Genomic DNA, 14,786 nt, shown 5'->3' on the forward strand with positions numbered 1-14,786 from the left:
GTTATCACATCGCCCAAGTCCACTTGACTTTGCGAGCGGAAATAAATTCATTCGATATGTTCACCTTTACAACAAAATTCACAAAAGCCTATTTTATTGTATTGAAATTTATGGCGTTTCACTTTTATTTTATCAATAAATAAATAAAGTCTTCCAACGAGAGAAGCCAAAATCAATACCTATCACAATAATAATACGAAATTGCAAAACATAAAGTATATATGATTGTACATATTTGTTAAACTCTCAACTATTCAAATGAACAGTGGGTAACCTATAGTCTAATAAATATGAAATACTATATTGTGATTGCACTTAAAGGAATACTGATACATTTGTAGAAAACACTATCTAAATACACATAATATGCAGTATTCCAACAAAAATGTCTACTAAATGCAGCACAAAGTTTATACTCTCCTTCGGAACTTACAGAGATATAACTTGTGAAAATAATATAGGGGTACAAAAATAACATACGCATTAAAAACTTCCTAAATACTTTATTCATAATAAGAAAGTTATACATAATATAATTATACTATTTCAATACCTACATACTAAAAGCAATTACTAGAATAGTAAAAGGAACTTGATAAAATCGATAATATAAATACATATTCTTAAATTTTATTCAAACCTCTGAAATGCATTGGTGTTTGGTTGATTTACTGCTTGGACTCTACCCCATATTTAGAAATGGAATGTGTCTTAAAGGTAAAAAGCTAGACAATTTTACTAATCTTAGATTATAGGGCAATTAGGAACTTAATATATTATTGTGAATAATTTTGATATCACGCGGGTTTATAGATTACAAAATAAATTATACGACGAGGACAGCGAGTGTAAATGATACGGTATTTGTATAAAACAAGCGAAGATACGGCGGACGTCTCACTTGCGGTAGTGTAACTGTGCGTTACTTGGAGGAACTGTTTGGCGGTGGTGCGATCGATTTCTGAACACAATACACCTAAACACATTGCAAGTGTGATATTGTGGACAAAATGGTGAGGTTTTTTAATGAATTCTTTTTTTTTGCATTTTAATAACATTCAAAATTAAATGCTTACGCAAATCATTGTCATACAAATTAAATTTATCATTTAATTATATTTAAGTAATTAAAAATATTTTGACATCAAATATTAATGATTTTAGTAGTCGTTTTTTATACCGAGCCTTCATATTAGATCATAATTTACCAACATAAAAATGGGTACGTGCAATTAGTTTTACTTTTCTATTTTATACTGTAAGCTAATATTTCATTGATTGACATAAACGACAGTTAAATCTATAAAAATAACCTTGTTTTTTAAATAACTACTTCGCCTTACTGGTATTGTGGATATTGGAAAACAAAATGGAGAACTTTTCCTAAATAGTACTTATTATTATATACAAATATTCAATATATTTTTTAAGATTTAATAATATAATTTATTAACATTATATCCTGCCAATTAACTATAGGCTCAGTAACACAACATATTAAAATTTCTATCTGAACTTCGAACCTGAGCAAATCATCACTCTCCGGGCAGTGCTGTAGCGATAAGTGTGTTCCACAGCTTATAACAAAGGAATAGTAATGTACGTGCAAATATACATATTATAATTTTATTAGTTTGAGATTTTTTAATATAATTGTAACCATGGCTTTAAGTATTTACATAAACAACTCATATTGAAAATTATTTTACATTTTAATTTTTTTTTTATATATATAATAAATATAATCAGATAATTTAAGCTTATTGATTACTGAATCTATGTATACTTAAACATATAAATAAATAAATTTATTCAAATTCACATCAGAGGTTAGGATTTGCATTTCAAACCCACTTTGCCAACATGTAAAAGCATATTATATGTATATTTCATTGATTACCGAATAATATCATTAAACATTAATTTCTTCGACCAATTATTCAACTAATTTGGCGATTAATATTTTTCAGTAGAAATATTCACTTACTCACACGCTTTACTTCTAAATTATGACTAACAAAATGTTCATATTTAAATAAATTAGATTACCTACACATTTTCATGTTCGTAGATTATATCAATAGATTTTTTAATTATAAATGATCTAGTTTGTTCAATTTAACACTTATTTGTAAGCCAATTAGATATGAAAAAATCTTTTAAGTCGATTTAGACAAAGTTTATTACCTACACAAAAGCCCCTACCGTGCAACAATGTGTAACATTTGTGAGTTTTTACATGCTACGCGGACGGAACCGTAAGAAAATGCTAGTTATGAATAACTGTACTGTTTCATTTAAATTAAAATAATTTGCTCGTCACCCAGATCAAGCTAATATTATTACAATTATTTCAATTTTAATAGTTAACCTAAAACACGACAGTATGCATAAGAGTAAATCAAGTATTAACAAAGCATTTGTTTATCAGATTACATTTAAATTCAAAAACTTTTAACTGATACTATATCCTATCTAATGAAGTGACCGAAAATGGATTAGATTATCCATGTCATTAACATTTATAGGAATTCATTTATATAGGAAGTACAATAAATCTAAGTATAAAGTTGAACTTGTATCACGTGTAAGTTACTCTTGTATAATGTTTTTGTTTCGAGATTATGCTAAGAAGCTTTCAAATAACGTATTACCTGAAGTAAACCAATGGATAAGTATAGATTTAATATGATACAAATGTCAGGTTCATGACATCCTCGAAATGTTATCCATGGGATATATTGTATTCAGTTTCGGAAAAATATATGTTTTTTTTATTTAAAGCGTTGCATAACAAATTAAACTACTGACATTTCATTTGTTAAAAATAAAACAATTATACACTAATTTCTTTAATTAAATGCGACGTTTTCAATTTGACTACATATAACACATCTTTGCGATTAATTATATTTTAATTCTTTCTATAGATATCATTAATAAGTTTGTTAATAGATTAACAATATAATATCAAAGTGATTAATTTCAATATTTTCAAATAAAATATTATCTGCTTAAGGAATGATACCGCAAGCAATAGACAGGATTAGCAATGTATGATATCTTTGTATAGAGAATTTAAATCAGATAACATGATTTTTAATAAAATACATAAATAAAACTAGTACGTATCACGTATCAGCATAATTATATTATGTAGTTGAAGTTTAGTATTTCAATAAAGTTGAATAAAATCATAATAATTATTAATAGGTACGCAACGTTTTAGGAATCGCCCTTTATCAAGTATTTGTGTTTTTTCAGAATGACGGCCAAGTAAACGGCGGTTTCGAGTCGTCGGAGCCCAAGATGGAACCAAAACGATCATCGCAAATAAGTTTACCTCCAGCAAATAATAAAGCGGCTCTGGATAATATAGATGTACGTACCTAAAGAACCTAAGGATACGATATGCTTCATTATAAATATGGAGGGTTCAGACTAGCGTATGCTATGCATGCTCATTCCTTCATTGAGTGAGCCGCGCCGCGTGTGCTCTGACTGGTGGTAGGTCTCCCATATGTAAGAGTCCGCCTATATAGGTACCACCGCAATATCTTTTTTGCCACCAAGCAGCAATGTGTAGTCACTGTTGTGTTCCAGTTTGAAAAACATTGTGGTCAGTGTAACTACTGGACATAATAAAAATGAACTGTTATTAACAAATGTTAATAACATGTCTTAGGATAGCGAGTGTAGTGGAATACCAAACAATACATTGTAATTCAAGGTGCTGGATGGTGTTTTCACTGTTTATAGGTGTTCGAGTCGCTTACCATCAAGCAAATGGAAAGCTCGTCTCGTCAGTTAAAACAATAAAAAAAATGTAGCCTTCATCTTGCATGCACGATGAATTGTCGCAAAGTCGGCGAAGAGAAGTTAGTCTAATCTAGGACTTAAGGAACACTTTATAAAAAAATAAGAATGAGACGACAACAATGTAAATTAATTAAAAGGTAGCTAAGGAATATTTTTTTTTGGTGTAATCCAGGACACGGACTTAGAGGCTGAACCGCCAGAACGTATGGTATGGTCCAACAACATTGAATTCTTGATGTCCTGCATCGCTACATCCGTCGGTTTGGGTAACGTGTGGCGGTTCCCTTTCATCGCGTACCAGAATGGAGGAGGTGCTTTCCTGGTGCCATACGTCATCGTTCTTTTACTTGTCGGCAAGCCTGTGTACTACTTAGAGTGTGTCCTCGGACAATTCAGTTCAAGAAACTCTGTTAAAGTTTGGTCAATTTCACCGGCCATGAAAGGTTAGTCCAACAGTTGCACATAATATAACATGTTTGATGTTACACTCCTAAGGACATGATTTATTTTAAGCAAATACATATTGATCCAAAACTTAAAAATAAAATATTCTGTAAGAAAATTAACAAATTTGAAGTTTTCCGCATTCGGAACTGATTTCGCAGGACTCGGAGAAGAATAAAATGTAACCAAATTATATTTTAGTGTGAAATCCACATTTTAAAAATATTAATCAACATGGTGTAATCTTTAGTAAAGCCTATGCTATAGTATAAAACTGTAACTGTGTAACTTGTTATGTGGTTGAGTACAAATAACTCATAATCTTGATAATTCACATTACAGGTACTGGATACGCTCAAGCTGCCGGCTGCGGTTACATCCTGTCTTACTACGTGGTGATCTGTGGTCTCTGTCTGTATTACTTAGCTATGAGCTTCCAGGCCACTCTTCCATGGGCTATTTGTCAGCCTGAGTGGGAGAACTGCGTACCCTCAGATCCAACACTTGCTGCATCAGTCAACAACATCACCAATGGTACCAGCAGTGCTCAACTCTACTTTTTGTGAGTTTCTTTATTTATCTTTAATTTATGAATTCTTATGTAAATAAATTTCGAAACTATAGCTTTTAAAATGATTACCTAGAGTAAAATTTACTCACGACTATGGGCATTTGACATACGAGGCGGCTCCGGGATGTCTGTGTTGCACAAAGATAGCTGCACGCAGCCGTCTCCCCGCCATACAGCTTTGCGGCTAGTCTTACTTAGTAAGGAGCTAAAGGAGCCGCCGAAATCCGAAAAAGTGATGTTTAACCCCGCTTTTATGTTTAATTTATAGATATAATAAATATTCAGCCAGACACATTTTAAATTGTCACACAACTATCTACTCTTTGTCTAACATTTATGAAGATTTAAAGCCTTTGGATTACGCTTACTCAATTTTTTTTTTCAATCACAGGAGAACAGTTCTCCAACAAAGCGATGGAATTGAAGGAGGTCTTGGTAAGTTACTTTGACATTTATCAAAAGCACATAATTCAATAAAGTATTTTAAATTCTAGTATACGGAGGTCCCACAGAGCATTTTAAAAAAAGTATAGAACAATAAAATTTAATGTTATTACATAGTAAAAGAAACCTGCCGGTTCTGCATTTACAACCAAACAATCTTCAACTACTTACGAATTTATTCGAATTCCTATGTGCAATGGTATATTTTGTAGCACATCCAGTGAGAAATACGTGAGTGAAATATTCTGTTAATAAAGGTAGTGCTACACGTAAACGTCAAGCTTCAGGTGGTTGTATGCCGGGCATTAATGATTAACAAAAAAATATTTACAGTACAATATTTAACAACCCGTATCAAACACTTTCCATATGTCCCTGAATTCGATCGCGACCTCCTGGTTTGTGACAGCATGTACTGTCCCACAACTGACGATATCCCATTACTGAAGACTTAAGCCCTAAGCTGTTAATTTGTTATTACTTCAACGTGGATGTGTTTTATAATCTATAATGTTGCCAAACCACGTGAAAACAATCAAGCATAATAGTCGTCCTGGCCAAATAATTTCTAGTGTGCAGTACTTACGCAGAGATATCATAATTATTTAATATTATTCCAGGTGCCCCCATCTGGTACTTGGTGTTGTGTCTATTCATCGCATGGCTCATGGTGTTCGGAGTCGTCGCCCGAGGAGTCAAGAGTTCCGGCAAAGCGGCCTACTTCCTCGCGCTCTTCCCATACGTTGTCATGATCACTTTATTCATCACGTAAGTAATTATCCCTCAAATAAGTACCGTCATAGGAATCGGGAGTATTTTATAACTGATATTATTGCTTATAATGTTATGCCGACTGTATACAAATCCTTTTTGTAGATTATATGTCCTAGAAAAACAAAATGAATCAACAATTATCATTTTAAAATTAAATCTCTATTATTATTGTACAAAGTTTTAAAAAACTGCATGGCGACTATAGAGAGGGCAAGAATGACTTATTTTTTTTAATTTATTTATTGGAAAACCAACAGCTAACATACATATAATAAATCACAATATAAACTAAACAAATGGTCATTTACAGGTTTTCACGAGTACGTAACAGAATAAATATTATGTAGAGATTTATATAACATTATTAAAGTAAAAGTAGTTATAATTTTGTATGTCGCCACTCCATCGCTCTAAGTCAGGCTACTTCGTAAAGAAAGGAAGGCTTAGCAACCGCCGCACCGTAGTAATGCTTGTATTGAATGGATCTATATCAAAATGTTCACAAATTGTGTTAAAATTCTTGCTTGCTCGCAGTATGTAAGTATTTTCTCTAAAATTAGAGACTGGTGGAACTTGAATGAGAGGATTAAACCTAATTACTTTACGTGGGATTCTAAACGACACCATGCTCAATAAAGCTGGACAATCGATTTCGCCAGAAATTAATTTAAAAAATAGTGTACAGTCCGCTATTTCACGACGTTTTGTAAGAGGCAAAATATGAAACTTTTTGCAGAGTTCTAGGTAATAGCTAGAGCTGTAGGGTATTTTTAAGCGTAAACATAAATATTTAATGAAACGTTTTTGGACGTTTTCAATACGCACAATATATTTATTGTAGTAAGGGTTCCAAATTTGAGAGGCGTATTCTAAGTGGCTTCGAACATAGGTGCAGTATATATCTTTAGAGTTTTAGCTTCGGAGAAGGAATTTAAAAGACGAATTATAAAACCTAATGCTTTAGAGGCTTTGATTACAATTTGGTCTATATGAGCGTCAAATGCCAATTTTGAGTCATGAGTAACCCCCAAGTCACGGATCGTGTTCATTCTCGGGAGTGTTTGTCCCCGTAGGGTATACGAAGTAGGGAGAACGAGACGTTTGCGGGTAAAGGTAACCAAGGAGCACTTTGACGGTTTAAGATCAAGTAAATTCAAGTAGCAGTAGTCTTCGAGTCGCAATAGGTCAGCCTGCAAGGCGATCCATCATCTGAAGATGCAATAGTCTTAAAAAGTTTCATATCATCAGCAAAACAAAGTAAGTTAGCATATTGAAGACACGAGGATATATCGTCTATATAAATGACAAAAAGTAAAGGACCTAATAGAGATCCCTGAGGTACGCCACTAGGTATGGACACCCAGCTAGATATATAGTTATTCAAGACAACCGCTTGGGACCTATATATCTAATAGATCCGTGGACATAAACATCTAGTCATTTGCCAGCCTTGTATTTTTAAAATTAACCTATAAAATGCCTAAATTATGGTTTTTTATTTATTTCTCAGCACAATCATCCTGCCCGGTGCTACTGACGGCATCCTGTTCTTCGTCACGCCTCAATGGGCGAAACTCCTTGAGCTCGGTGTAAGTGTTACATAATAAAACACTGTTTCCACAATTTAAACAAATTATAATAATAGAGATAATACCACTTAATAATTGGAACTATTAATTTAACTATTAATATATTTTTATTAATTCGTTTCTACCATTTTAGAAATTATCTAGATAGGTAAACTCACGATAACCTTTTCACTTTGTCTGATAGGAAATAATGTTTTTCTCTCATAAAAGCTGGTTAATATGAGCACAGAAGTTGTATCTCTTTTTTTCTTATTTATACTTAATACAAGATTTTAATCGTTGCATAGTCAGTGTATGATTTCTGTCTATTTTTTATAGAAAAACAAATTTGCCGAATTTGATACGAATCCATGAGTAATGCTTTTTTATATTATCCAGGTATGGTACTCAGCAGTCACGCAAGTGTTCTTCTCTCTGACAGTGTGCACCGGACCGATCATCATGTTCTCCTCTTACAACGGTTTCAGACATAATATCTACAGGTAATGGGCCTAATCTTGTATAGAACTAAATAATATTTAATTTAATTCTTCGGGAATACAAACATTAATTTTTAATATTATAAGTGAATCGAATATTTTTCAATAATAAATAAGCATGTTATTTTAGGGATGCTTGGATTGTTACGACTTTGGACACCTTTACAAGTTTCTTGTCTGGGTGCACGATCTTCGGTATCCTTGGTAACCTCGCGTACGAACTCAACTCAGAGGTGGGAGATGTGGTCGGTGCTGGCGGTACCAGTCTTGCTTTCATTTCATACCCTGATGCCATTGCCAAAACATTCCAACCTCAGGTAAATGTAATAATAATAATATTAATATCAGCCCTGTATTATATACTTGCCCACTGCTGAGCACGGGCCTCCTCTACTACTGAGAGGGATTAGGCCTTATTCCACCACGCTGGCCTAGTGCGGATTGGTAGACTTCACACACCTTCGAAATTCCTATAGAGAACTTCTCAGATGTGCAGGTTTCCTCACGATGTTTTCCTTCACCGTTAAAGCGAACGATAAATTCACAAAGAATACACACATGATTTTAGAAAAGTCACAGGTGTGTGCCCTTGGGATTTGAACCTGCGGACATTCGTCTCGGCAGTCCGTTCCATACCCAACTAGGCTATCGTCGCTTATAAAGGTAGGTAAATGTAAATGTAGTAGGCCGCAGGTAAATGTAAATCTTTAAAAATACTATTGCTCACGTTGTATTTTTTTTTTCATGCTAGCTAAATATTTAATTACCAAGCCTTTGGCCCTATGTGGGTGTAATTCCACTCTAGACAATGTTTTAATACATTTTGTCCGGGAATGGATCCCCTAGAGTCAATTGATATCAGACATCCGCAAAAACTCTCAGAAGCATTCTGCAACATGCTTGAAATAGTATATAGAATTAAATCATCGCTAAACCGGGTGGATGAAGAGGAATGAAAACACAACGAAAGCGAGTAAAGGGGTGATTAGCCTGATAGAAAGGCAGATCGCAAAATTAAATTTAATTCATCCGTTAAAGAGTGTGACCCAAATATTGTCAATTAAATTTTCATCCTCAGCTATTCTCGGTGCTGTTCTTCCTGATGATGTCGGTGCTGGGTATCGGCTCATCCGTGGCTCTGCTATCGACTTTCAACACTTTGGCTATGGACGCGTTCCCACGTGTACCCACCGTCTACATGTCAGCGATGACCTGTTCTTGCGGTTTCCTGCTTGGACTTGTTTACTGCACACCGGTGAGAATGCACGACTCATCGTTTCGAAACACAAATGAAATAAATTACAATAATGTAAATAGAAAGAATAACTCAACTTTTCGAATTCTATAACATCTGACTTAACAACAATTTTCAAAAATTATATCTGCTTACTGCGTCAGAAATCATAATTAATAATCTTAATAACTTTCAGGGTGGACAATATATTCTTGAGCTTGTAGATCACTACGGTGGAACATTCCTTGTGCTTTTCTGCGCCATTTCTGAACTCGCAGGCGTGTTCTGGATTTATGGTAATATTTTCATCAAACTCGTTAAAACAATTAAATGCTTTCAATATTGTTGTACTTATTCTACAGTATGCTTTTGTTAAGACTATCATGACAAAGTAACTTATCACTTCATATGCATCTGGATAGAGTATCGATTGAAGATAAATAATTAACCCTTGTTAGTTGATAACATTTTATTTTTTAACATACCCAAATATTTATTTTTTATGAAACTATATCTAAAATTATGAGACGCATATTTTTTCTTTTTCAAAACTCGGATGTTTAGGTTGATTCCAGAATATGACATATCTTGTATACGTTGGTCATGACGCCGAATCATAATTTTTGTTTGCCCATAACTTTATGTAGACAATCATGATTAATTTTTCTCTCTCTCGATTTTATTTATGACAATCGTGATGAATTTATTTTTTATTTGTAGGATTGGAGAATCTGTGCCTAGACATTGAGTTCATGTTGGGTAAAAAGACTGGTGCTTACTGGCGTCTCTGCTGGGGCGTAATCACTCCTGCTATAATGACGACTGTGTTCTTCTACGCTCTTCTCGCCTCTAACAACCTGGTGTTCGGAGACAACTACGTATACCCGACTGCTGGTTATGGTGAATATTTATTAGCTTTATACAACCATTTGGATCTCCCTACCTTAGTGTGGTTATCACAATTCCTAGATTGAATAAATATTCTATGCGAGTGCCTTTCAAACTTGAGCGTCATATTTCAGTCAATAATATGTCTTACAAATTCTATTATTTTAAAACAATATTTGGAACTGCCTCGGTGGCGTTTTTCTATTTCCTACGCGGTACGACACCGCTTTGAGGTTATTCCCGATTAGAAAAAACGGGTCGGGCAAAGCTGTATTCCGTTTAATATCAGCTGGAGTCCGAAATTTGTCCCCAACATGGCGATATTAAACTCACCTTCTGTTACATAATGGGACGGTGCACATATGCTAACAAGTAGGAACCGGGTTGCACTTCCGCCTACCCATTCGTTGACTAACGCGTGATGAGTGCTTTTGATACTGAAAGCGTCTTTTAAGAATTGCTGTTACATTTTATTAAAATTAAGTTATCTAATTGTATATTATAATTATAATTCTCGTATTGTATTGTATATTATAATTATAATTGTCCTTACATTTTATTAAAATTAAGTTATCTAATTGTATATTATAATTATAATTCTCGTCCTTATTCGCCTCAATAAATCGTAATTTTAAAAAGGGTTATAGAGATGAGTTATACAAAGAGATATATAAGTTTATTCTTATTTACCAAGTATTAATTATTAGTATTACTAATTAATATTTTTTTGTGTTTGCAGTTTCTGGATACTTGATGTTATTTTTGGGCATGACGTTTGTGCCAATTGGAATTGGATTTTCTTTGTACAAATACCGTACCGGAACCTTCAGCGAGGTAATCATCGTTTTGTATCCTAGAAACTATCTACCAATCTATTTATTTAGATGTCCTGCTGATGACGTCGCTCGACTTTTATACCAGTCTGCTCCTAGTTAAAAATACTTTACCTAAAAAAGGTATAAATAATTTAGCGTCCTAAGGACCTATTTCACCATGTTCAAATTCATATTATTGGCCCGTTAACATATAATTCACCAGACAGCATTGCTAAATGCACTCTTTTGTTTACCATTCATTTGGGAACCTGATTTACATACTTGACTACATTTGGTAGCAATATTCAAAGATTAGCGTTTACTCAGACATCATGAAACAATTCTTAAATAAGTGAAAGATTTTTAGATTCGGACCAGTCAGAGACCTGAACTTAAAGGAAACAGTATCAGACTCTCCAAAATCTAACGTGTCCAAACAAACCTAAAATTCGTTTTGAAAATAATTTATATTAAGTATTCAAAACATATTAAGTTATTTTATTATGTACTCGCAGACGATCAAGAAAGCCTTCCACTCCAAACCCTCATGGGGTCCCCGCTCGCCGAGAGAGCGTAGAGAATGGATGCAGTTCAAGGCTGAAGCGAAAGCTCTTAGACAAAAGATGAACACATCACGCGTCAAGCACTTATGGTACAGTATCACGGGTGCTTACAGGCGTAATATTAATTAGCTAATAAAATATTATGTAAAATATGTACAAATCTATACCTACTGATCACTTAGTGGAAATTAATAGGCTAGTTCTAACTTCCCTTCTTAACTTTATGACAAAGGTCATAATGTAACGCGTTTATCAAATGGCGAGGAAAGGCGAATCATACAAGAATCTATGACGCATGCTAAAATACATTTTCATTGTATTGGTACTTCTGGCTCTTAGTTGTATAAGTATATGTTTATGTTAAATTATATTCGGTGCCATATCATATAATACCTGCTGTAACATTAAATAACATTTTTTACACTGGTAACACTCTTTCTGCAATAAGGAAAGACTGATAGTAAATGAAGATTTATTGACTAGTAATAATAGACTAAATTTTCATAATAAAATCATGTAAAAACAAACCATTTATCACGTAGACGCAAGATCAGAGATAAGTACATGTTAAAGAATATTATGTAAAACCAATTGCTATAAAAATCAAACTTCATAAATACTCATAGCTTATGAAGGAATTGTTGTTATCTATACATATACCGGTGTCGATATTATACATGTTACGATTTTATTTAACTTATTACCATACGTGTCGTTAAATAGATTTATATACTTATGTTGCAAAGTCGATGCTATATCGTTAGGACCTATATGGTCTTGCGTTTGATTTTATAGCTATTCGATAGAGTACTACTACACTATTCAAATAGTACGTAATAAATAAAAAGTCTTGAAAAATCTTCAAGAACTCTGTGCAACATATTTATAACTTTATTATTTACAGTTTCATATAAGTTTCAAGGTATTGTAATTTATTATTTAATTAATCGATAATAAAATATATCCAAAATAAATAGATAGCTTAAATTTGTTTTATTTTTCCTTATTGTATTTTAAGGTTATTGAGAATAAAGTGAAAAAATATGTTTTTATTTGAAGATTGCCTGTAGTAACTATTTATAACTTCATGTGACCGATATTGGAACGGTGACCCAAGACTAAGACAATGCTGGAATAGTTCTCCGTTATAATATATGGAAAAGCAAAAAAAATACTTACAATAGGTACCTACCAGAATTTATAAATTATATCGTGCTCGACAAAGCATATAAAATTAATTTTAACAAAAAATTAAACCGCCTTCAAAAACAACTCAAAACCAAAAAATAATTTCACATAACAGGTATATATTGGATACCAATTTTGGAGTCGGTGCCTAATTAAAATTGCTTACGCACCTAAAACTCGACTAAAAATAATTTTCTTTTAATTATATATGATCTGTCCAACATGGGTTTGGTTTTAGGGGAAACTTTTACTTTTACCGCCACAATAGTACTTAGCCGAACAAATTCAAAATTTCATATCGCCTATATACGTTTAATTTAATTGTAGCTTTTTCTTTTCTGTTTGAAGTAGATTCCCTTTATTTTATTTATGTGAGTACTTGTACTTATATACAACGTGTGCTTATAGTTTATAAGCCAGTACTTACCTACAGAAGTAATCGCTCTAATCACTTGGCTCATTCGTTATATATAAATATCAGTGGCGAAGCGTCCATACAAGCTAATTCCTACCGGGTTACCTTTTGTAAATTAACTTAAAATAATAAATGAAAAACATAACTATATAACTAGAATAATAATTGTTTGTGTATAGTGTGGCTTATTAATTTTTGTTGGGCTCTTTTAAATAAGTACCTATGTTCAAAATATGTGATTATTTGTTAAATTTAGAATTTAGAAATAATGCTTATGTTAGAAGGAAATTATTATGTATTATAATATTTTATTGATTTTAATTTATTGTGAACAGCGTATTACATGTTAACTGTAGAAAAAAATATTTCTTCGGGTTACCTTTTGAAAATTTTCACCCTTCGCCACTGATAAATATCTACCTAGAGAACCATTGCATTGCTGAAGTGACTACAACAGCAGATACCCTGTGGGATCCGTACGTAATTTAGCGATTTACCATGAAGTGGTACTTATAACTTAAGCATTCGGCGCCATCTATATCGTCTCCTAGTGTAATTGTTATATGGCGCTAGTCATTTTCAATTTACTTCATTTTAACATAATTACCTTGTAAACTTTGTTATATTCGGCAACCTTTTTTATCCTGTTTGGATAATAACCTGATTGTTATAACGTCTACTTAAACTTTCTATCCAACCAGATATTACGAAGATGTACATACGGTTAATAGGTACCTACATACGTACGACAATCAAAACAAATGTTGAATATAGGTAATAATAAATAAATTTTATTTATATATAGTGGATATTAGTTTATCCTGCCCTATGTTATACAGATTACCATGAGATACGAATGTTATACAAGTTACCATGAAATAGCCACGAGAGTTATAGGCTACTTATTATGAATGAGCATGGGCGAAAACACGGGCGTAGCCATGAACAAAATATAGCTAATAATGATTCATATGTACAATAAAACATCTTTCTTTTAACATTAAATTTTCCGGATTTTAGATTATCAGAATACCTTCCGATAGCAATTAGTCCGGTTAGTTGAGTCGTCACACGACTGATTCTACTTTTCAATGGCCTCCTAGCCTTTTATTCGCGCCTAATCAAAATATCGTTATTAAGGGTAACCTTTAGATAAAATGTGAAATAAAATAAAATGTACTACGTCATGACCACTAAGAGCGATCCTAGATTATAATTTAAAAAAGCCATTAGTTCCCGTTGCACTTTATAGCGGGTAATTATTTATTTAAAAGAATATTGTAACCGTGGCTCAATTTGTCCCACGAGTGCAAATTTATACCACTATTTCTTCTTTGTCTAAATTACTCTATTGTAACATGCAGCAAGACATTCACCTTTTTGCGGTTTACGAATAAGCATTTTTAATATCGTTGGCTGCACATATTTCTAACGTATCGAAACGAGAAAGAAATGTTCCCTTAAATCCTATCTACTTTAATTTTTTTTTTATTTAAGCCTTCATTGCTGATACTAAACAAAAATACTGAAAATAACATATTATTTTAACTTAAAATTTAACAT

General features: G+C 32.8%; 1 protein-coding gene across 1 annotated transcript; it reads left to right on the forward strand.

Moving 5' to 3' along the window:
• Positions 1-883: 883 nt before the first annotated feature.
• LOC115441501 (sodium-dependent nutrient amino acid transporter 1) lies at positions 884-12,601 on the forward strand. The gene is made up of 14 exons (XM_030166313.2): positions 884-1,013; positions 3,265-3,381; positions 3,992-4,262; positions 4,606-4,825; positions 5,226-5,269; positions 5,899-6,046; positions 7,563-7,641; positions 8,020-8,123; positions 8,251-8,437; positions 9,199-9,375; positions 9,551-9,650; positions 10,075-10,254; positions 10,982-11,076; positions 11,573-12,601. Exons 1-14 carry the CDS (start codon positions 1,011-1,013, stop codon positions 11,747-11,749), a joined length of 1,902 nt encoding a protein of 633 aa, XP_030022173.1. The 5' UTR covers positions 884-1,010; the 3' UTR covers positions 11,750-12,601.
• Positions 12,602-14,786: the final 2,185 nt, after the last annotated feature.

Source organism: Manduca sexta, unplaced genomic scaffold, assembly GCF_014839805.1.
Source record: "Manduca sexta isolate Smith_Timp_Sample1 unplaced genomic scaffold, JHU_Msex_v1.0 HiC_scaffold_57, whole genome shotgun sequence".
In the NCBI taxonomy this organism is placed as follows: Eukaryota; Metazoa; Arthropoda; class Insecta; order Lepidoptera; family Sphingidae; genus Manduca; species Manduca sexta.

Coding starts and splice junctions, on each gene's coding strand:
- LOC115441501 (XM_030166313.2), top strand. Junction 3,382..3,991: donor CGGCTCTGGATAATATAGAT/GTACGTACCTAA, acceptor GGTGTAATCCAG/GACACGGACTTAGAGGCTGA. Junction 9,651..10,074: donor AGGCGTGTTCTGGATTTATG/GTAATATTTTCA, acceptor TTTTATTTGTAG/GATTGGAGAATCTGTGCCTA.